The sequence below is a fragment of the Phyllobates terribilis genome, unplaced genomic scaffold, assembly GCF_046119375.1.
Source record: "Phyllobates terribilis strain yellow unplaced genomic scaffold, ASM4611937v1 Scaffold_4__5_contigs__length_816908805, whole genome shotgun sequence".
Taxonomy (NCBI): domain Eukaryota; kingdom Metazoa; phylum Chordata; class Amphibia; order Anura; family Dendrobatidae; genus Phyllobates; species Phyllobates terribilis.
The window spans coordinates 461,884,769-461,909,542 of NW_027362764.1; the positions used below are offsets into that span (position 1 = coordinate 461,884,769).

At 42.6% G+C, this 24,774-nt stretch overlaps 1 protein-coding gene across 3 annotated transcripts in view; it reads left to right on the plus strand.

Annotated features, from left to right (window-relative positions):
- The window catches only part of CDH20 (cadherin 20), an 813,890-nt gene that overhangs the window by 683,937 nt on the left and 105,179 nt on the right, over positions 1–24,774 (plus strand). For all 3 annotated transcript variants that reach the window (XM_073678646.1, XM_073678647.1, XM_073678648.1), the window contains 2 exons: positions 6,925–7,092; positions 11,307–11,494. In XM_073678646.1, the coding sequence (XP_073534747.1) occupies positions 6,925–7,092; positions 11,307–11,494 (356 nt within the window). The remainder of the gene's footprint in view (positions 1–6,924; positions 7,093–11,306; positions 11,495–24,774) is intronic.

Consider the following 24,774-nt stretch of genomic DNA (forward strand, 5'->3'; position numbering starts at 1 on the left):
CCAAGAGCAGTGGCAGTGACTCAGTACTGGACCCAGAAAGGGTAAGTAAAGCATTTTTTGCTTTTTCAAACAAACTGTAGTATGGGGACATGTTTTATGATGTAACTTGCTTGATAATTATACACAATTCCCCAAGGAGCAACTGTTTGGACAAAGATAGACAGAAAACTCTTTTAAAGGGAATTTGTCAGTAGTTTTTTTTTCTATGTAATCTGACAGCAACATGATGTAGTAGCAGAGACCCTGATTCCAGTTATGTGTCACTTACTGGACTGTGTTTTCCTGTTCCAATCAGGTGAAAATGATCACTGCAGGACAAGCTGCTCGCATGCCTTCCAGCCTAACTATACCCCCACTACAAATTAGCAGCTCTCAGTCACTATACAATACACACAGAACATAGCCAATCAGTGATGTGGATGGGGTTACACTAGACTCAACAACTGAGCTCTGCTAGATCTGCAGCAGAGAAAACTGTGATTCTATCACAACTGCTGCACCCAGTAAACTAAGTGATACATCGGCTGGAAGCAGGGTCTCTGCTCCTATATCATGCTGCTCTCAGATTACATAGCAAAAACCTGCTGACATATTTTCTTTAAGAGATGCAGTAACCAACTAATTATAAGTAAAGCTATTCTTGACTTCTTTTGTATCTTCGCATCGATGTCCTATCCTCAGAATAAGTAATCAATTTCAAAGTCCAGGAAAAAACACTTTCAATCAAATATTCACCTTCTTGTTTTGCTGCTTTAACGCCTTATGTCAACAGCATGTAAATTGATTGACATTGGATGCTCAGATATAAATGCTTCTGTTGCTCAGTTCTAAACTAAAGATTATGTCCTTGCATGAGTCTGACACTTATTTCATGAAATCTGCTTGCTTTGACATGCACGTTTCCAAGATCATTCCAGTGTAAATGAAACTTCAGTCATGCCATTTAATCGGCAAGGAGAAGGCATTCATATTTCATACACATAAATTGTCTGATTTTCAATTGAGATTTTCAAAAATCTCAGGAGACGTCTCCCTTCTGTAATGCACTTGACTCTAGCTTTTGGAGCAGCACCTCTCCACGCATATTGTTAGTATGGTGAATGGAACGTGTGGAGAGGTGGGTTGTTTTAGGACGTATGAGATTGAAGATGGAGCACATATTTGATTTATGCACTTATTCTTTGGTTAAGTGTAGCAGAAATCCTTTATGAACGCAGACCTCTCTTCTGTATCATCATGTATCACTGATGGTTTGTATATATACAGAGCATGGAACATCTGTTCTCAGGTACCATGGAAACTATGCTTCCTCTCCAGAACATTATTGTGATGGAGCTAAAAGCTTGCCTAATTAAACAGCCCGGCCAATCAGGCTTACATGATTTCAATCATTTTTGGAACATAACTAACTTATTGCTTAGGTACTTCATTGAGTGTTTACTGACCCTTCAGTAAAGTCTGATTTATTTTCCTGCCAGAGACATAAGATAATTACCGGCTAAAAGATCTTTGGCCAGCAATTAACACCATCAAGCCGTACATTAACATGCATGGTAGACTTGGCCTAATGTGCATATTAATCTTTTTACAGGTGGGAAAGGACTGGCGGGAGTAGCTGCCAGGTACCTGCAGGGAATGCAGTAGGACTAAACATGAAAATTCAGACCTGATTGTCTGACCCAGGAGACATGGCCACTAGAGATGTGTGAATTTGAGTGGAATTGAATTATCCTTGAAGCTTACAAGAATTCGTATTCTTTAGAATATGGATTTTTTTTTGTAATTTGCTAAGTGCAAATTCTGCAAAATAGTGGCCAATGGTGGCCACCATTTTCCTTAACCATAGAGGGCTGACAAAAGGTAAAAAAAAATAATATTCATCTTACCGTTGACCTGCTCCGCCAACCCCACAACCTGCAATCCGGTCCTCCACACCTCTTCTTTTTGCCTAGTCGGCGTTGGAAGTTGCAGCATAGAGTAAAGCAGGCCAAAGAGGATGTGCATGATGAGGAGACACCAAGAGAAGAAGTGTAGAGAACCGGATGGCGGGCAGTGGGGGAGACAACACAGATCAGCAGTGAGGTGAGCATCATTTTTTTTTTTTTTGACAGCCTATGTTTACTATGCTCTGAGTTCTGGAGAGATCCCAGAACATAATAAGGACAATTCAAATCACATCAAATAATTTTGGTGCAATCGAATTTTGCCGTTAAATTTGCGTGATTTTCCAAATTTGAATTTTGGCAGATTCATTCATCTCTAATGGACACTTGCATATGATACTCACCCAAGATAACTAGAGGATCATGAGGAAATATAACAAAAATGATCCAATATCTATTGCTTCCAGGAGTTTCCAGTTGTGAAATACCTGGAGTAGTTGAGTATTGTTTCCCAAGGTGTCTAAATTCAACTTCTGCAAACCAAGTAAACACATAAATAACTATTGTATGTGTATGACCCCTACTGGTCCACTATTGGCTGTTTTGACAATTTTCAAGTGAGTTACTTTCGTAACATAGTACATGTAAATGTATAAAATGTATCTTCACTGACATCCAATGGTGCTGCTGTGTCAGCTATATTATTAAGTGTGAGGTTTGCATGCACACACATGCTACTGTTTTTTTCTCTTTTTTTATGTTCAAAAGATCCAAATCTACAACATAGACACAGAAGATTAAAAAATAAAATTCTGCCCACTTGCGGCTCTTCTAGAGGAACCATATTTCAAGGATCTCTCTGGCCATGATGTGATTCAGAGGCCCTAAACACCAAATACGTGGGTCCCTAGTTGTGTGTGTGTGTTATGTTCCTCTATTTGCTTTCCCTTTCAGACCACATACAGATAAATGACATAGCATACCAGGACCCACTGACCTCACAAGGAACTCTTGGATGCACAAATAAAAGATGCTTTACTGAATGAATGGCTAGAACATACATACATTAGGTAGTAGGAATTAAACTCTTCAATCATGTTCTGCACAATACAGAATACAGTAACTTCTTTTCTTCAGTAAAAATATCCTACTACCAAGAATAGGAACGGTCTTCCTTCCTAGCTTCCTTTTACAGTTGCTTGCAAAAGTATCCCCCCCCCCCATGGCATTTTTCGTGTTTTGCTACCTCACAACCTGGAATTTCACAGGTTTTTTTGAGGATTTGCATCAGTTTATGTAAAGAACATGCCTACAAGTATGAACATTTGGTTTTCTTTTTATTGTGAAGCAAACAACAAATAGGACAAAATTACTGAAAACTTCAGTGTGCATAACTATTCACCCCCCTAAAGTCAGTACTTTGTAGAGCTTCTTTTTGCGGCAATTACAGCTGCAAGTCACTTTGGATAAGTCTCTATGAGTTTTCCACATCTTGTCACTGGGATTTTTGCCTATTCCTCAAGGCAAAATTGCACCAGCTCCTTCAAGTTATATGGTTTCCTCTGGTGAACAGCAATCTTCAAGTCCGACCACAGATTCTCAATTGGATTAAAGTCTGGGCTTTGACTAGGCCACTCCAAAACATTTACATGTTTCCCTTTAAACCATTTGAGTGTTGATTTAATAGTATGCTTTGAGTCATTGTCTTGTTGGAAGGTGAACCTCCGTCCCAGTCTCAAATCACTGACAGACTGAAACAGGTTTTTCTCAAGAATATCCCTGTATTTCACACCATCCATCTTCCCCTCAACTCGGACCATTTTCTCTGTCCCTGCTGCCAAAAAACATCCCCACAGCATGATGCTGCCACCATCATGTTTCACTGTGGAGATGGTGTTCTTGGGGGAATGAGCTGTGTTAGTTTGGCGCCAGACATAGCATTTATCTTGGTGGCCAAAACGTTCAATTTTGGTCTCATCTGACCACAGCACCTTCCTCCATACATTTGGGGAGTCTCCCACATGTCTTTTGGTAAACTCAAAATGAGCCTTACAATTTTTGTGTGTAAGTAAATGCTTTTTTCTGCCCACTCTTCCATAAATGCCCCCTCTAAGAAGTTATTGTGGTCATATGGACAGATACTCCTGTCTCTGCTTGGGAACTCTGCAGCTCTTTCAGGGTTACTTTTGGTCTCTGTTCTGCCTCTCTGATTAATGCACTCCTTGCCGGGGCTGAGAGTTTGGTGGCGGCCCTCTCTTGGCAGGTTTGTTGTGGTACCATGTTGTTTCCATTTGATGATAATGGAGTTGATGGTGCTACTTGGGAGACCATCAGAGATTGGGATATTTTTTATAACCCAAACCTGACTTGTACTTCTCAACAACTTTGTCCCTGAATTATTTTCAGATCTCCTTGGTCTTCATGGTGTTGTTTGGTTAGTGGTGCCTCTTGGTTAATGGTGTTGCAGCCTCTGTGGCCTTTTAGAAAAGGTGCGTATATACTGACAGACCATGTGACACTTAGATTGCACACACTGAAACTTCCTTTCACTAAGCATATGATTTATGAATGTAATCGCTTGCACCCGAAATTTTTAGTTATTTGATTACATATATTTAATTTATGCCTATATTTTTCTCACTTCACCAACTTAGACTATTTAAAGCTGATGGATCACACACAAATCGGATTACAAAAATATTTAAACAAAGGTAGTAATGTAACAAAATAGGTAAAAAGCAATGGGGGTTGAATACTGGGCTGGCTAGCAATAAACCCTGTAGTCCCCAACAATGACCTGTTACAGGCCACATAGGAGATGAATACACACAAATATAGCATGTCAATCAATTGTATGACAAAAAGTCATGAGAGTGGGTGTCAGACAGCTTATACTCCTTTACACATATAAGATTACACAGTACACAGCCATACACTAAAAATGATGTAGCAAGCAAAGAAGTGGTGCTTCCTCTTAATGCTAGGTCTACTAAGGAGTGGGATAGGAGTTGTCCCATTGGCTGGCCAGAAATGGGCACCCACAGTGCTTTCAGTCTGCCTGACTTTGCTCTTTGCCTGATGTAACCCTGTCCTCATGTACTTGCTTTCAAAGACAACATTTTGTCTGTGATTTTGTCTCTGTATACCTGATTCTGACCAAGCGTATTTACATTACTTACTCAATTCTACCCACCTGCCACAATTTAGTCTGAGAAAGGCAGATTCCTGTATAAGGGTGGATGGATAAAAACTAGTGTGTTTCTAAGACCTGCTAAAAGAAGTGGCTAGGGCCTTGACTGTCCATGGTAGTAGATTTAAAGAAGCACTCCAAATAAACTTTTTATTGACTAAGCCTTTGTAAATGTGTATGTAGTGTAGTGTAAGTGCGGTCATATACTTACTGATTCCCGGTTTCCAGCGCCGCTCCGGTCCTCTTCTGGGTCATGACTTCTATTTTAACTCAAAGGATCACATTGGACTCTATGTGAGCCGGAATTTTTTACAATGTAACTCTATGGAGAGTCAGTACAAGGCTTCATAGACTTACATTTTAAGAGCAACTTCCAGCTCACACATAGACCCCAGTGTGACCTGACAAGTCAGAATAGAAGTCGCACGCGTAAGAAGAGGACCAGAGCAGTGCTGGAAACCAGGGAAGACAGTAATTGGTAAGTATATTAATGCACCTATCACTCAACTACATGTATGTTTACACAGATGTATCTAATAAAAATGATCATGTTATTGCTTCTTTATGTTGAAGAACTGCTACTCACAGTCAGTAACAAGCACCCACTACCCATCAAGCATCATTGATCATACAGATCTTGTATTATGGCACAGAGGGTGCAACTGGAAGTCAGCACTCTCCATAGTTATGCCCAGACTGTGGGGGTTAATATTATCTAAAGACTCTGTATTTCATCTTGGTATATAAGTAATATGTATACAGATCTATACAGAGATGTTCTTCACATCCAGTCCATAGTGACTGCCTATTTTGATGTGAGAATGAAAATAACCCCCCGCCCCCATTCACCTCCACCTGTACCACTATTGTTGGGGGTCACTGCTTTTGTTTTCTTGATCTGTAGATCTGGTCTAAAACATGCGTTTTATTTTAATCTATGGATCCTGTGATGTATTGTCGTATGTATTCATATTTTAGAAAGTATGAATGGTCTACACATAGTAAGTGTAATATTTTATTTTTGGTTATTTTTTAATTATACAATGCCATTTGTGCTTGTCCTATCAATATTTTTCAGACAAATGGTTTCAGCGCTCAGACATTCTGCTTTTATCAAGCTGGGGAGCAATCTAATTGAAATTCTTCACAGTCCAGGATGTCAACGCAGAAACTAGTTTCATGCTCTTATACAAAACGAAAGTAGACATTCCAAAAAATCTTGATCTTTGGGGAAATGTCCTATGAAGAGGTCAGGCTCATGATAGTCTTTTCAGAAAGAGCAAACACATCTCAGTAGCTTTAGTGTAAATCAAGCAACTCAGTCATGCACTAATTATATGGCCAATGTTCATCCACAGTTCTTTCAAGAAGCGTTGCTGCCACCTATTGGCAGAATCTGGTGTAGCAGGTTCAAATATCAGTTATCTCCAGCAAAAAATTACCTGTAACTCACAACTGGAAAGTCTAAAGATATGTGGACATGAAACTAATCTATGTGCAGCCTGTCATTACAGAACTGATAATTATTTTCAAAATGATGTGAAATGTCTTTATGACTCTATAGCCGTACTTAAGTACACAGCAGTGTGAGTTGTTTAATTGGCTATAGTACAGAAATTACATTGATTGGGTAGTTTTAGCATCTGGACAATTACCTCTGCCAATCTAAATGAAATACTTACTGCCATATGGAAGGATATCAATAGAATTTCCATAGGACATTTCTACAATATCAACATTTCTTCTCCTGTTTTTATCCACTGTAAAAATGCACTCTTTCATTTAAGAGTTAAATTAACTTTACTGCATAATATATTGTGCAAACTAATGTTGCCTTTTTTTCTCCTGCAGGAATAATTAGAACAGCTTTAACAAACATGGACCGAGAAGCAAAAGAATATTATGAAATGATTATCCAGGCCAAAGACATGGGTGGACAGATGGGGGGATTAGCTGGAACGACCACTGTTAATATCACTCTCAGTGATGTGAATGACAATCCACCCAGATTTCCGCAAAGTAAGTGCATTAGTAGCAGTTTATAGTTTGTTCACTGTAGCTTTACCCTAGCTTGTTTCTAAATAGGAACTATAATCTTTTTTTTTTAGTACCGTATTTTTCAGATTATAAGACACACTTTCTCGCCCCAAATTTGGGAGGAAAATGGGGGTGCGTCTTATAATCCAAAGGTAGCTTACCGGGGGGAAGTCGGTGTAGCGCGGTCACAGGAGGCAGGGTTGCCGCTTCAAGAGGCCGGCAGTGGTAGCAGGAGTGGTTCGATGCTGCAGGCCCCAGACTAGGGAGGAGAGGGAGTCTCGGCACTGCGAGGCTGCGGTCCCTGGGCTCTCCTAAGATGTCGGCGCTGAGTAGAGTCCCCTTCCCATTGATTTCCATGTGGTGGGCTGCAGTAAAATGGCCGCTGGAAGTGGCGCATGCGCAGATTGAGTTCACGCCCTCCTCTCAGCCCAGGGACCGCAGCATCACCCCACTCCTGCCGCCACCTGCCTCCTGAAGCAGCGACCCTGTCATCGACCCCCCCCCCCCGTTAAGCTATTATAAAATGTGACTATAAGACGAACCACCATTTTATTTAAAAAAATGTTTTCCTATTTTCCTCCCCAAAATTTGGGGTGCTTCTTATGGTCCGGTTCATCTTATAGTCTGCAAAACACTGAATTATTCTTCAAACATTGCAAAGTTATGATATGCTTCATTACGTTATTTTGCGTCTTTCTCTCTATGCTGAAGTACTGGTTCGATGCCCAGGTGATGCCTCTTTAGATGCTCCTTTTACCTGCTGCTCAGCAATTAATACACTCTACTTAGTCTGTGTATAAAACTGTCCCTTTCTGAGCCTTTCTGCTCCACATACCTGCTTTAAGAGAGGAAAATTTCCATGAACAGATTGTTTGAATATAGTTTACTGATTCTTGCTGAACAGCATTTGTCGGGAGATTCTAAAGGACATCAACTGGGCACACAGCATAGTGTTTCGGAAAGAAGAAAGAAAAATAAGGTAATTAAGTCTATTACAAAAAAACATTACTTTGCTATAGCTGGTGGATAATATTTAAAAAATATGCTTTATAGTTACTCTATAATTGCCAAGTTAACACACTGACATAAGGCTTCTGTACTGAGTAGAAACATTACAGTAGTGTTCTATGGCTCATTTATTTTCTGAAGCCTTGAAATCTTGAGTTTATAAAAAAAAGTCAACATTTTTCATTCTAACAGATTGATGAGAGCAAGTTCATAAGTTACTGAACTGAAAAGTTTACTAAACTTTTCTTATCAAAGATCAGTTTGAAAAATACAGGGCTGTGTTCACATCAGTGTATTATTATTAAGGGAATCCAAGAACCATTGCAGAATCCGTGTCACGAAAGACATTGGTGACAGCTGATGAAGACCATTCAATTTTAGTTGGGATCAGCAAGTTCCGTTTGGTGTGTGTTGTGTAGAAAGGGAAATGCAGATTTGACAAAGGCTCCAAATTGCCTTTGAAAGTCTCCAAGATGGGGACATCCTAATTAGCGATGAGCGAACGTGCTCATATAACGTGTTATCTGAGCATGCTCGGATGTTATCTGAGTATGTTGGGCGTGCTCGAATAATATGTTCAAGTTCCTGTGGCTGCATGTTTCATAATAATAATAATCTTTATTTATACAGCGCCAACATATTCCGCAGCACTTTACAATTCAGAGGTTCATATACAACAGTCATAAGCAACATAGTTAAAGGTAATACAATAATTAAAGCAAAAATAATGACTACCCTGCTCGTAAGAGCTTACAATTTACAATAAGGTGGGGGTGACACAAAGTACAGGGGCTTATTTACAATGACGGTCCAGTCATCTTGAGGGGATTGGGGATACATAAAGGCTGCATGAGCTAGTCACCAGAGAATATCTGTAGTGCTTTTGGGTGCGGGGAAGTTTGATAGAGAACTAGTGAATGGGCTATATATAGAAAGGACTTCGATTAGGGAATGTGATAGGCCGCCCTAAACAGATGTGTTTTTAGGGAGCACCTAAAACTGTGTAAGTTGTGGTTCATTCTTGGGGTAGAGCATTCCAAGGAATAGGTGCAGCTCGGGAGAAGTCTTGGAGCCGGGAGTGGGAGGTACGGGTTTGGGCGGATGTTAGTTGAAAGTCGCTTGTGAAGCATAGAGAACGGGTAGGCCAATAAAGAGAAATCAGGGAGGAGATGTAGGGGGGTACCGCACTGTGGAGAGCTTTGTGGGTGAGAACAAGCAATTTAAATTGGATCATACAATGTATGGGCAGCCAGTACAATGACTGACACAGAGTGGAAGTGTCCGACTAACAATTAGCCAGATAGATGACCCTAGCTGCTGCATTAAGGATGGACTGGGGAGGAGAAAGTTGAGTGTGGGGAAGGCCAATAATAGAGAATTACAGTAGTCAAGGCGGGAGAGGATCAGGGCAACAGTGAGGGTTTGTGTTGTTTCCATGGTGAGAAAGGGGCGGATTCTAGAGATGTTCTCCAAGTGCAAGCGACAAGAGCGGGCAACAGATTATATATGGGAGGTGAAGGAAATATTGGTGTCAAACATAACACCCAGACAGCAAGCTCGGCGTTATTGTGGTGTCACACACGGAGAGGGAGATATCAGATTTAGGGAGGTGAGTAGACGGTGGGAGCAGAAGAAGTTCAGTTTTAGAAAGGTTGAATTTCAGATAGAGAGTGGACATGATGTTTGAAACTGCGGACAGACAGTCACTGGTGTTTTGTAGTACAGCGGGAGTAAGATCAGGCCAGGGGATGAAGTGTATAGTTGTGTGTCATCAGCATAAAGATGGTACTGAAAGCCAAATTTGTTGATAGTCTGTTCAATTGGGGCCATTTAGAGTGAGAAGAGGGCGGTAGGCAGTCGCAAGACATGAGGGGATTGCCTGTTTGTTCGGCAATCCCTGCATGTGTTGCGTCTGTCTACCACCGGAAATCATGCAGCCGTAGGAACTCAAACATATGTGTTGCGACTGCCTACCGCCCATGTAGAGAGAGAAGAGGGTGGTAGGCAGTCGCAACACATGAGTGGATTGTCTGTTTGTTAGCCAGCCAGCCCGTGCACTGTGGTGCGATCATCGTCCATGTTATATGGCCATCTGACTGCGCCCCTACTCTTTTTAAATATTGAGGTCTTAGGTTTATTAACTTTTTGGATTGATCGTACTGTAATAGTTCAAAAATAAAATGAATCATCAAAAATACAATTTGCTTAATAATAATACTCACATTGTACATTGATCTGAACATGAGATTTTTTGAGTTTCCTAAAATAGGCTGATTGAAGAATACACCACAACTGAGACCTTCAGCAATCAGTTGTAAGCTATGGGAGAATCCTACAGCAGGTTAAAAAAAAATTCTGCAGTTGCATGAAGCATTACACAGTATGTAATGCATGATAATGCTAGTGCTGGACAAGAAATAAGGGCCCCGGACCACCAGAATTTCCTATTTTCAAATAAATGTAAACCTATTGTCGCATTATTACTATATATTTCCTTTCTCATAACTTACAGCTATTGACCATACATATCATGCTGATCATTGTTAGTGCACTTGTCCTCCATAGGTGATTTCATACTATGAACATAAATGATATGTAAGCGATTTACCTGGAGTTAGCATTCAAAGAATGTTGCAGGGGAAGTAATCAATAGAAATGTATAGATGAATGATGTAATTTGTGTTTCTTCTAGAAGCACTTGTAATATGCTCACTTAATTCTTTTTTTTACCTGCCCACCTTCTTTCTCTTTCATTCTTTCTTTCTTTCTTTCTTTCTTTCTTTCTTTCTTTCTTTCTTTCTTTCTTTCTTTCTTTCTTTCTTTCTTTCCCATTCTCCTTCTCTCTTCTTCTGCTCTCTTGTCACTCTGTTAATTTTCTATTTGCTTTAACCTGTCTCTCTCCTCTCACTTGTTTCCTCTTCTGTCTCTCTTGTAATATTTCATTTTACTATTTTTACTCCATCCCTCTTCTTTTTGCATTCTCTCTCATCTATCTACTCTTCTTTTTTTGCTTCTAAATCTCATTTTCTTTTCTGTCTTGAATCTTCTCCCCCTCTTTCTCCTTCTTCACTATTATACTTTTTAATTCTCTCCTCTTTTTTTATTCTCCCTCCTCTCTCACTTACCTTTCTCCGTTCTCTTTCTTCTTCACTTCTTCCTATTTGTCTCTTCTTATCTCTCTCAATCAGAACACTACCAAATGAATGTTTTAGAGTCATCTCCTGTGAACTCCACTGTTGGTAGAGTTCTGGCAATGGACTTAGATGAAGGAATCAATGCAGAAATGAAATACACCATTATAGACGGAGATGGTCCTGATATGTTTGATGTTACAACTGACCCAACATACCAAGTTGGAGTTATCACAGTGAAAAAGGTAATCCTTACTTTTATAGAAACATACAGAACTTTCATATGTAACCAGAAACAGTATGAATTAAATTTTATTCAATGTCAACCCTACAAACTATTGAGGAACTGTCCTTCAGGTAATGGATAATTAGAATATTTAGTCAAGCACTTCACCAGCAAGCTATAAGTACGGACCCATCCAGAACAGTCGGTAATTCATTTAATGATAATGATCCATCATTCAACCAACTTAAGAGGCATCTCATCATCAAGTACAAGTTTTTACTGACTTAGTTGACAGTTCTTTGACAATGACAGCCGATGAAGTAGAGGTCATGAAATGAGCTGGAAATAGGGAAAATGAAATTGAAAGAGTATGGAATATTATAACATACCTATGGACGGTGAATAGCTTGGATAGTGTGTTATAGATTACAGAAGATAACCACCATATAAAGCAAGATATGTCTTCTTCATAATATTGAATACTTCATTTAGAAATGATTACCAATCTATAGTCTTCAAAGTGTTATCTTAACCTAAGGTTCAAAATGAAGTGGCTTACCAACTATTTGGATAGAGCAGTTCAGTATTGGATAAAACTTACCATTAAAGTAACACTTCAGCAAATGTCACTATTATTAAAGAATAATGTAGATGGCCTTATGTATGCCTTCTTTTACCTGTTCTAGCTGATGTGTCCCTCATATATAGTTCCATTAAAATCCAGACACTTTCCATGAAGCTTCTGACATTAGAGAGGAGGCCGAGTCTCAGTACACCTCACTTGTTCTGCTGTGAACATCATGTAAGGGCAGCAGCAGGGGTCAAAATACCACTGGTGCTACCTGGGCAGCTGCCCAGGGGCCCAAGAGGCCCACTTCCGCCTCAAAGGCAGCAAGGAATTTCTGTCACAAACACATTATTGGACTGCAAAGGGCCCATTTACTGCTCAGGGGGCCCTCTTCTGTCCGCTCCTGAGCAGCAGTGATGGATCAGTGACATATAACTGCTGTACATGCCCATTGTTTACATGAAAGCCGTTCTTGGGTTTTATATCAAACTCAATTACTGTAAAACGAAATATTTTACCACGCAATAATATTCTTTGTGTTTCAATTACTTCCTATTTTAGGATATTTGCTGTCAGTGAATGAGAACATCCTTGTTTACATTCATGGTTAGCAAATCAGTACATATTTAGGCTAGAGTCACACCTTTGTCGGAGCCTTGGTTAGAAGGCTACATCTCAAAATTCATCAGTTTTAACAGAAATAAAGCTCAGTATTACTCCACTACATTTTCCAGTAAAATCTTAGCCACCTGAAAATAATTCAATTGGATCCAATTATAGCTTTTGGGGTCCATCTGGTACAGTGTGAGTCCATCATAGAGTAGAGTAGTTTCTTGAAGGAGTTTTACTTCTTTGTTCATAGCCACCATATCAGAACCTTAAAGATGTTGACTATAATAATATGCCCGTATTACACCTTGGTCACAAGTTTTTCAAAATGAATGTAAATGTTGAGCCTTAAATTTTGACATAGTAAGACCAGTGCCTTATCTGGAAAACTGAACTTAGAGTCATGTGTTAGTAATAGTGTTGAGCCACCCCCGTAGTGTTCGAGTTCGGTTCGGTTCGTCGAACACCTTCGAACACCGTTAAAACCAATGGCAGGCAAACAAAAACACATAGAAACACATAGAAAACACCTTCAAAGGTGTCCAAAAGCTGACAAACTGCTCAGAAGACACAACTATCACATGGAAAAGTGACAAGTACATATAGTCATGCGAAAAGAAAAGAGGTGGAGGAGTAAAAGGAGGGGGAGACACAGATATAGGCATGTCATGCCCTTCTAAAATCCAAAAAGTGAGAAGCCGACATGTTCAGTCCGCTCCTGCCCGTGCCACCTCCGTGTCGCTGGGTTTGTGCCAGACCCGCGGTGAACCCTGACGGCCAGCCCCCCTTTCCCAATACTGGTGCCTGTCCGCTGGTGGGTCGAGCGAGCCCCCCTGTGGTGGAGGCAGCTCTAAGCTTTTTAATTTAAATTGTCTCTCTAATTTGAATGAATACACTTTAAATCCATTTACAAGGATCTACTGGAGGGCAAGTCTCATGCCAGCAGCCGCGTAATTCCAGCTCCAGTAGCGTCCACTAAAGCTGCTGCAGTTAAAAAGCTTTTATAAGGATCGAGCTCGGCTGTCCACCGCAAGGCATCCTACTGCCAGTCCCAGCCCCTATGCCTTGGGGTGCCTCCTGATGCTCTTCACTGAGTATCCCGTGGTCCCGAAGCATTTCCTTTGAAAAAATTAAGTGTCCAAACTACAGGTGGTGTAGCTTGCTTAACAGCCGGGATAATCCGCTGACTAGCAGACACTGCTACTAGGCACAAAGTATTTTCTGGGCTAGATGCAGTTAAAAATTTGTAATTAGATACTCTCGTTGGATGCTGAGAAAGCATTCCATAGAGTCTCCTGGCACGCCATATATGATTCTCTTAAAAAGCATGGGGTAGGGGTCTAGGGGACCCTTTTATAGCCAAAATCACGGCCCTGTATCACAATACGTCACCTAGGCTGAAGATAAATGGAACTGTAGCACCCTGAGGGCTCGGTTGCTACAGAGGTATTGCACTTCACCCAGAGGTGTGATATCTCACTCTCAGGTAAGGATGGAGTGTGGATCAGGACCCGACACCTGCATGCATTACACCACATTGCCGTGGGGCAGGGCGACCAATATGTCTCTGAGATGGGCATGACAGTCCCTGTCCCTGGCTGGAGTGGGGGGAGGGAACACTGAGGAAGGGGAACCCTGTAGTGCAGGAGCAGGGAGGAAGCAGTTCCTGGGTGCATTGAGAAGGGAGTATAAAAGGTGGGCACCATCTTAGTTCAGTGCAGAGAAGTCTGAGCAAAAGTGGCAGGGAGCAGGGGCTCTGCATGAGCTCTGCTCCGAAGGCGGGCCTAGTAACAGAGGCCCAGGCCTGGAAGAGGGAGAAGGAAGGAAGAGGAGCGGAGAAGGCTCCAGGAACGAGGAATGAAGGAATCCCAGGGTTGCGGACGGGCGAGTCGCCACCGCACGCCCGAATTAACCTGCGTGGAGGGGTCAGGCCAAAGGGGGAGACCGGTCCCCGAAACTAGTGGAGGCAGGAAACGACCCTCAGCTAGAAACCGGAGGCTGTGACATTTTATGTGGTGCAGCCCCTCGCTACACCCGCTAGGAAGGCACCACATAGGGTCAGGGAAACTGGCGCCAAGTTTACCAAGAGGAGGCCCGAGGCAGCCGGACAGAAGGGTTGGTAAGAAAGGCCAGACAAAGGACACACAAAGGGGGTCCTGTGAAGCGCTCCAAAGTTATCTGGGAGTTGTCTGAGCCCCTCACCTGGTGAGCACAGTACGACGTGGGCAGCCGTTACCTGCAGACGTGGTCTGGATAATAAGAACTGTGAGTAAAGGCCCTGGACTGCATCACTGACTTCGTGTCGTTACTGCTGCTGCCCTGCACCATCACCCCCATCCTCCGCATACACTGCCCTGAGGCTATACTCCTCCCGTGGGGAGTTATGCTATGCTCTGCTGCACCCACAACACCAGCCTCAGCGGTCTGCCCTGCAGCAGCGGTTCACTCTGACCGCAATCCATGGTTGGCGTATTCGGACATTTAAACATCAAAACCACATAAATAGTTCCGCCACTGGTTTGACCACCCTGAGCCACGGAACCGGGTCGCTGCCACGAAGACTACAACCACCAGCATCCACCAAAAAGGGTCCGGCTCCGGGTGTCCCAAGACCCAGGGGGTGCATCAGAACATTTTCATCACCTTTCACAATCACCAATTTGACAAGGCAGGGATGTCCTCTGTCCCCTCTCTTATACATCCTAGTGACGGAGCACCTGCTCTCATCAATTCGCCATAACCCCAATATTAGGTGGATTGAGGTGGGGGGCACCGAGTACAAGTGCTCTCTATTTGCTGATGATGTCCTAGTATATATCACTCAATCACTTATATCCATCCATGCTGTTATGGCTGAAATAGATCACTTTGTTACATGGTCAAATTTTAAAATCAATGCAGCGAAGTCTGAGGCCCTCGATGTCTCCCTCCCCAAATCCATATAAGATTCCATCCAGTCCAACTTTCCCTTTGCCTGGCCCTCACAGGGTATCAAATACTTAGGAATTCCTATTCATAGAGACCTCTCCCATCTATGTTATCTTAATTTTGGGCCCTTTATTGAACAACTCCATACAGACCACGGTTGGCAAGTTAGAACTGTAAGATTCACTACGTGAACCACTGGTGTTTTGTGGAAAAGCACATGTACACTGTGTTCCAAATTATTATGCAAAAAGTGTTTAGGAGTGATAAGGGAAGAATTTGTTTGTTTGTCAGTTAAACTCATTGATCGTGATGTGTGTCAGGGCTCTTTATATCACTGTAAGCAATTGCAGACACCTGTGCTAATTAGTTTGGCAGGTGTGTCCAATGAAAGGCAAGACTACTTAAGAAGGCTGTCTCACATTATTAAGCAGCCTACATTTTCTGCCAAAATGGGAAAGAAAAAGGTTGTGTCGGCTGCTGAGAAGCAACAAATTGTGGAGTGTTTAGGTCAAGGCATGACTACAATCAACATTGTGCGATGATCAGGATGAAGTGTCTTGGCAATCAAGAAGTATGTAGCTGATTCACAGTACACACGTGTGCGTGCTGATAAGGGCAAATTGAGGACTCTTTCCTACAGGCAATTACGTCAGGTTAAAAGAGCAGCGGCAAAAAAGCCTTGTCATAGCAGCAGACAAGTTTTTGAAGCTGCTGGTGCCTCCAACGTCCCCCGAACAACAAGATGCAGGGTCCTTCAGAGGTTTGCAGCTGTGCATACGCCATCCTGTCGACCTCCTCTATCCACTTCACACAAGCAGAAACGGCTCCAGTGGGCCAAACATTACATGAAGACTGATTTCAAAACTGTTTTGTTCACGGATGAGTGCCGTGCAGCGCTCGATGGTCCAGATGAATGGAGTGGAGGATGGCTGGTTGATGGACACCCCACGCAAACACGGCTACAGCGCCAACAAGGAGGAGGTGGAGTAATGTTTTGGGCTGGAATCATGGGGAGAGAGATTGTCGGCCCCTTTAGGATCCCTGAAGGTGCTAAAGATGAACTCCATAATGTATGTGGATTTTCTCAAACAGCACTTCCTGCCATGGTTCAAGAAGAAGAACCGTGTATTTCACAGCAAGATCATTTTTTTGCATGATAATGCACCATCTCATGCTGCACATAAAACATCTGCATCTCTGGCTGATATGGGCATAAAAGGGGACAAACTTATGGTGTGACCCCCATGCTCCCCTGACCTCTACCCCATTCAGAACCTCTGGAGCATCATCAAAAGGAGTGTCTATGATGGCGGGAGGCAGTTCACATCTAAGCAACAGCTCTGGGAGGGTATTCTGTCCTCATGCAAAACAATTGAAGCAGAAACCATCCAAAACCTGACAAATTCAATGGACGAGAGAGTTCAGAAGCTCCTTTCGAACAAGGGGTCCTATGTGAAAATGTAACATCACCTAGAATAAAGTTTTGAGTTGAAAACTGTTTGATTTCAGTTTCTAATAACCTGCTAATGCTTATAATTTCAAAAATGACCATTTTTTTGGTCTTTATTAAAATGAAAAGGTTGATCGAAAAGTTTGGGAGATCTAAGAGTGTGGCAACCCAGTAGTCATGATTACTTCGAATTCTGACAATATGAGGGTCATGTTGCAGGTAGTGCAGCAAGAAGGCACTTATGTGTCTTGCGCATCTCGGAGCCCCAAAATTATTTTCCGGGCTAGATGCAGCTAAAAATTATTATTAATTTTAAATCTGGTGGAGCTTAGTATAGATGGCCTAATAGGATCAGTGCTGCACACTGCTACAAAGCCCAAATTATTTTCCAGTCAAGATACAGATAAACATGATTAGTAATTTTAAATCTGGTGGAGCTTATTATAGATGGCCTAATAGAATCAGTGCTGCACACTGCTACAAAGCCCAAATTATTTTCCAGCCAAGATACAGATAAACATGATTAGTAATTTGAAAGCTTAAAACGGTTGGTAGGGTGATTTTAACCAATCATCAAGCTTTTACTCTCCCCAGGATGACACAGGGGTAGAAAAGTCGTTTCGGATCCATGATTTGTTCATCTTTATGAACGTGAGTCTGTCTACATTATCAGTGAAGAGCCGCGTGCGCTTATCTGTCAGCACACCACCAGCAGCGCTGAACACACGTTCAGACAGAACGCTGGCTGCGGGGCATTACAAGATCTCCAAGGCGTAAGTGGCTAGCTCCGGCCATTTATTCAGATTGGAAGCCCAAAAAGAGCAAGGGTCCAGTGACACAGTCATGGCTTCAATGTTTACTTGGAGATACTCCTGTACCATCGTCTCTAGGCGTTGACTATGTGTCAGACTTCTTGTCTCCTGTGGCCTTGCAAAGGATGGGCTAAAAAAGTGGTGAAATGATTCCGCAAAATTGATGTTACCAGCAGATACTGTGGTTCTGTTATGGTTTGAGTGCTGAACACTTGACGGTCCCACGGTTGGCAAGTTGGAACTGTGAGATTCACTACGTACACCACTGGTGTTTTGTGGAAAAGCACATGTAAGATTCTGCAACAGTCTCTGCTGATACTCCTGCATGCGTGCATCCCTTTCTATGGCAGGAATAATTTCTGCAAATTTACTTTTGTACCGGGGATCTAACAGTGTGGCAACCCAGTAGTCAGGATTATTTCTAATTCTCACAATTCGAGGGTCATGTTGCAGGTAGTGCAGCAAGAAGGCACTCATGTGTGTTGCGCATCCAGGAGCACCAAGTCCCTGTTGTGTTGGTGGCGAGGTAACAATCATGCTTCCTTCCTCTGTCCTCTCCCCCCAACCTCGCACAACAGAAATGTGATCAAGGTCTCCCTCATCTGATGAGTCTTCCATCAGTTCGTCCTCCACTTCTTCCTGGGCTCCTGCACCTTCCTCACTAGTTTGGCTGCTACCATGCGCCCTGGTAAAACCATCTCCCCCACCCTCACATGCCTGCCGCCTTGGTGCTGCCGACCGTCTGGACCTTGCAGATGTTAGCCCTTCCGCATACAACTCCTCCTCCTCTACTTCCTCCACCTCCTCTTGTGCCACCACCTGACTCCGAATTCTGTTTAACATGTGCTCCAGCATGTAAATCACCGAAATAGTCATGCTGATAATGGCATCGTCAGCACTAAACATCTTCGTCGCCATTTCAAAACTGTGCAGAAGGGTGCATAGGTCCCTGATCTGAGACCACTCCTCCAGCGTGATTTGCCCCACCTCTGGATCTCGTTGGCCCAGGCTATACGTCAGAACGTATTGCACCAGGGCTTGTCGGTGCTGCCACAGTCGCTGCAACATGTGCAGAGTTGAATTCCACCGGGTAGGCACATCGCATTTTAGCCGGTGAAGTGGCAGGCCCAACGACTTCTGTAGAGATGTAAGTCACTGAGCTGCGGGATGCGAATGGCGGAAGTGAGCACACAGCGACCGTGCCCTCTGCAGAAGGCCATCTAGTCTGGGATAGTGGGCTAAAAATTGCTGGACAACCAGGTTCAACACGTGAGCCATACAAGGCACGTGTGTGACATTGCCCCGGCGAAGGGCCACACCCAGGTTTGCAGCATTGTCGCACACGGCCTTCCCTGGTTTCAGGTCCAGTGGAGACAACCATTCATAAAATTGGTTCTCCAGAGCTGACCACAACTCCTCAGCTGTGTGACTCACATTTCCCAGACATTTCAAAGTAAAAACTGCCTGATGACGTTGAGCCCTACTGCCAGCATAGTAAGGAGGTGTGCAGGATCCCTTCTGCGCAGTTAGAAAGCTTGTGGCATGACCAGACAGGCTTTGGGTGCAGGTGGAAGACCGAGAGGAGGTTGAGGAGGCAGAAGCAGTGGAGGAACTTTGACATAAAGAGGATTGACGCACAACTCGTGGGGACGGCAAGACTTGGACAGCAGCCCCTTGTCCTGCTGTCACCATAGTTACCCAGTGCCCAGTCGGCGACATGTAACGCCCCTGTCCATGCCTACTCGTCCAAGTGTCTGTGGTGAAATGCACCCTGTCACACACAGAGTTTCTCAAAGAAGCGGTGATGTTGTGTGCGACATGCTGGTGGAGCGCAGGCACACCTTTCTTTGAGAAGTAGTGCCGACTGGGCATCTGGTACTGGGGCACTGCGACGGACATAAGGTCTCGAAAATCCTCTGTGTCCACCAGGCGGAAAGGCAGCATTTCTGTAGCCAAGAGCTTGCAGATGGTGAAATTCAACCTCTTAGCTTTCTCATGGCTAGGAGGAAATGGTCTTTTACTTGTCCACATCTGAGGGACCGAGGGCTGGCTATTGTGCTTAGACGGGGTTGATAAGGGTGTCCCCGGCAAACTGCCGGTGTGTGAGGAAGATGCAGGCGGACATGTTAGGTTGCCTTGATCCAAAGGTGGTGCTATCGATGTCGGACAGCGCTCAACACCAGCTGGTGTTTCCACCTCCAAAGAAAATGATGACCTGCCAATCACGCTGGCTGTTGCGGGTAAAGAGGTGGCAGGTCTGCGCCCCAAAACAGGTGTGACTGCTGTCCCCCCAGTCACAGAGGATGAAGAGGCCGCGGATGCACAAGATATGGCAGACGGTGGTTGGCCCGGCCGGCTAGGCCGCATTGTAGCACACTGAGCTTCCCACTGCAACTTATGCTTCATATCCATGTGCCGGTTCATGCATGAAGTACTCAAACTATGTATTTTTTGGCCTCTACTTAGCTTTTGCTGACAAATGTTACAGATAACACGAGTTGGGTCATCTTTTTCGATCTGAAAAAATGCCCAGGCTATGCAAGGCTTAGCACCCATGCGACCTGAAGAGCCACCACGACTTGTGGTGAGAGGCAGAGTTGTGTTTGAGGATGCAGTTGTTGACGTGCTTCCACTACTACGTCTCTGTCCAGGAAGGCGCAACCTGACCTCGTCGTCACTAGCATCTTCCTCCACCTCCTCTGCTGACCTCATCTCTTGGCTGACTGTGGGTTGACAGTAAGTGGGATCTCCAACCTCATCATCATCACCCTGTGCGTTATCACACCCGTCGTCCTCAGAGCCAACCTGTTCCTGCCCTGACAAAAAACTAAAGTTGTCGCTCCAATCAGGTATTTGAGTCTCATCATCGTCTTCCTCATTGTCTCCACCAACAGGAGTTACAGTTTGGGAATGAGGGTCTACATTATGGTCAGAACCTTCTGTGTCTGGTCCTGGATCCGACTCATAAAGATTCTGGGCATCAGTGCAGATCATTTCCTCGTCTGGATTCACAGAAGCGCTGGAGTCGACCTCTGATTCCCAGGCTATAGTATGAGTAAACAGCTCTGCAGACTCAACCATCTGTTCTACCTCATACTCAGATGGGCAGCTGGAGATTTGGGAGCTGTGAGGAAGCAAGTGCGATTGGGGTGACACCTTTGAGGACTGGAGTATTTGTGATGTTGAAGTTGATGTGGAGGAGAGCCCACTTAAAGGAGCACTTGATATCCGTTGAAGCACCTGCTGTTTTTGTGCCTCATCTGGAATTTGTAGCGATTGGCGTGGCCGTAAGAAAGGGATCTTATCACATTGTCCGCTAAAAGAAGTAGACATTTTAGTTTGGCTGGAAGATGGTCTTTCTTCTGCAGATGTTACTGTTGCTTTAACACCTACCCCACGGACACAACCTTTTTTCCCCTTCCCAACACGCCTATTCCCCTTTCCACCAGCAGCAGGCCTTTTTCCACTCATTTTGGTGGTTAACTAATTCACAACTCTGGAGTTGTTTGCACAAAAAAACAATGGATGGGAACCGAGCAGAGCTGAGTGGCCAAACTATGGTATTAGGCCAAAACTATTGGCTGGGTTAGATGCAGAAAAAAATTATATTCAATTTGCAACCTGATGGAGGTCAGTATAGATGGACTAATAGAACAAGTCCCACACACAGCTAGAAACCCAAATATTTTTTCAGAGGTAGATGCAGAAAAAAATTGTATTCAGTTTGCAACCTGATGGAGGTCAGTATAGATGGACTAATAGAGAAAGTCCCACACACTGCTAGAAGGCCAAATATTTTTTCAGAGCTAGATGCAGAAAAAAATTATATTCAGTTTGCAACCTGATGGAGGTCAGTATAGATGGACTAATAGAACAAGTCCCACACACAGCTAGAAGGCCAAATATTTTTTCAGAGGTAGATGCAGATAAAAATTATTTTTAATTTGCAGCCTGATGGAGGTCTGTATAGATGGACTAATAGAGAAAGTCCCACACACTGCTAGAAGGCCAAATATTTTTTCAGAGCTAGATGCAGACAAAAAATTATTTTGAATTTGCAACCTGATGGAGGTCAGTATAGATGGACTAATAGAGAAAGTCCCACACACTGCTAGAAGGCCAAATATTTTTTCAGAGCTAGATGCAGATATAAATTATTTTTAATTTGCAACCTGATGGAGGTCAGTATAGATGGACTAATAGAGAAAGTCCCACACACTGCTAGAATGCCAAATATTTTTTCAGAGCTAGATGCAGAAAAAAATTATATTCAGTTTGCAACCTGATGGAGGTCAGTATAGATGGACTAATAGAACAAGTCCCACACACAGCTAGAAGCCCAAATATTTTTTCAGAGGTTGATGCAGAAAAAAATTATATTCAGTTTGCAACCTGATGGAGGTCTGTATAGATGGATTAATAGAACAAGTCCCACACACAGCTAGAAGCCCAATATTTTTTCAGAGGTAGATGCAGAAAAAAAATATATTCAGTTTGCAACCTGATGGAGGTCAGTATAGATGGACTAATAGAGAAAGTCCCACACACTGCTAAAAGGCCAAATATTTTTTCAGAACTAGATGCAGACAAAAAATTATTTTTAATTTGCAACCTGATGGAGGTCAGTATAGATGGACTAATAGAGAAAGTCACACACACTGCTAGAAGGCCAAATATTTTTTCAGAGCTAGATGCAGAAAAAAATTATATTGAATTTGCAACCTGATGGAGGTCAGTATAGATGGACTAATAGAACAAGTCCCACACACAGCTAGAAGGCCAAATATTTTTTCAGAGGTAGATGCAGATAAAAATTATTTTTAATTTGCAGCCTGATGGAGGTCAGTATAGATGGACTAATAGAGAAAGTCCCACACACTGCTAGAAGGCCAAATATTTTTTCAGAGCTAGATGCAGACAAAAAATTATTTTGAATTTGCAACCTGATGGAGGTCAGTATAGATGGACTAATAGAGAAAGTCCCACACACTGCTAGAAGGCCAAATATTTTTTCAGAGCTAGATGCAGAAAAAAATTATATTGAATTTGCAACCTGATGGAGGTCAGTATAGATGGACTAATAGAACAAGTCCCACACACAGCTAGAAGCCCAAATATTTTTTCAGAGGTAGATGCAGATAAAAATTATTTTTAATTTGCAACCTGATGGAGGTCAGTATAGATGGACTAATAGAGAAAGTCCCACACACTGCTAGAAGGCCAAATATTTTTTCAGAGCTAGATGCAGAAAAAAATTATATTCAGTTTGCAACCTGATGGAGGTCAGTATAGATGGACTAATAGGACAAGTCCCACACACTGCTAGAAGCCCAATATTTTTTCAGAGGTAGATGCAGAAAAAAAATATATTCAGTTTGCAACCTGATGGAGGTCAGTATAGATGGACTAATAGAGAAAGTCCCACACACTGCTAAAAGGCCAAATATTTTTTCAGAACTAGATGCAGACAAAAAATTATTTTTAATTTGCAACCTGATGGAGGTCAGTATAGATGGACTAATAGAGAAAGTCACACACACTGCTAGAAGGCCAAATATTTTTTCAGAGCTAGATGCAGAAAAAAATTATATTGAATTTGCAACCTGATGGAGGTCAGTATAGATGGACTAATAGAACAAGTCCCACACACAGCTAGAAGGCCAAATATTTTTTCAGAGGTAGATGCAGATAAAAATTATTTTTAATTTGCAGCCTGATGGAGGTCAGTATAGATGGACTAATAGAGAAAGTCCCACACACTGCTAGAAGGCCAAATATTTTTTCAGAGCTAGATGCAGACAAAAAATTATTTTGAATTTGCAACCTGATGGAGGTCAGTATAGATGGACTAATAGAGAAAGTCCCACACACTGCTAGAAGGCCAAATATTTTTTCAGAGCTAGATGCAGAAAAAAATTATATTGAATTTGCAACCTGATGGAGGTCAGTATAGATGGACTAATAGAACAAGTCCCACACACAGCTAGAAGCCCAAATATTTTTTCAGAGGTAGATGCAGATAAAAATTATTTTTAATTTGCAACCTGATGGAGGTCAGTATAGATGGACTAATAGAGAAAGTCCCACACACTGCTAGAAGGCCAAATATTTTTTCAGAGCTAGATGCAGAAAAAAATTATATTCAGTTTGCAACCTGATGGAGGTCAGTATAGATGGACTAATAGGACAAGTCCCACACACTGCTAGAAGGCCAAATATTTTTTCAGAGCTAGATGCAGAAAAAAATTATATTCAGTTTGCAACCTGATGGAGGTCAGTATAGATGGACTAATAGAACAAGTCCCACACACTGCTAGAAGCCCAAATATTTTTTCAGAGCTAGTTGCAGAAAAAAATTATATTCAATTTGCAACCTGATGGAGGTCAGTATAGATGGACTAATAGAATGATGCTATGCCCAAAAGATTTTACTTCACTAGGTGCAGTAAAAAAATTGGTATTCTATACACAGGTGGTATATCTTGCAACACAGATAGGCTACTCCACTGACTAACACACTCTGCAATAGGCCAAAAAGGATTAGCTTTGCTAGATTCAGCCAAATGCTATGAAAAAAACTTGCACAGCACTGGCACAGACATGCCTGGCAAAAACTGATAGGAACTGATGTAACCTAGTCCTGAAAAGGACTGCAATTACAATTAGTCTTTACTCCCACAATCTATCTATTTAAGAGCACAGACCTGCCTGATAAAAGTCGTAGGAAATGCTGTAACCTGGTCCTTAAAAGGACTGCAATCACAACTATTCCCTACTCCCAAGCTATCTGTAGATTTGTGCGAAAATTGGCTTGAAATTAACAAGGTATAGCGCACACAGCAACAGCGGTGCCGTCTAACACGCAGCTGCAGCAGTGAGAAAATGGTGGCTACGGCGAAAATGGCTTGGTCTTATAGGGCAAGGACATGTGA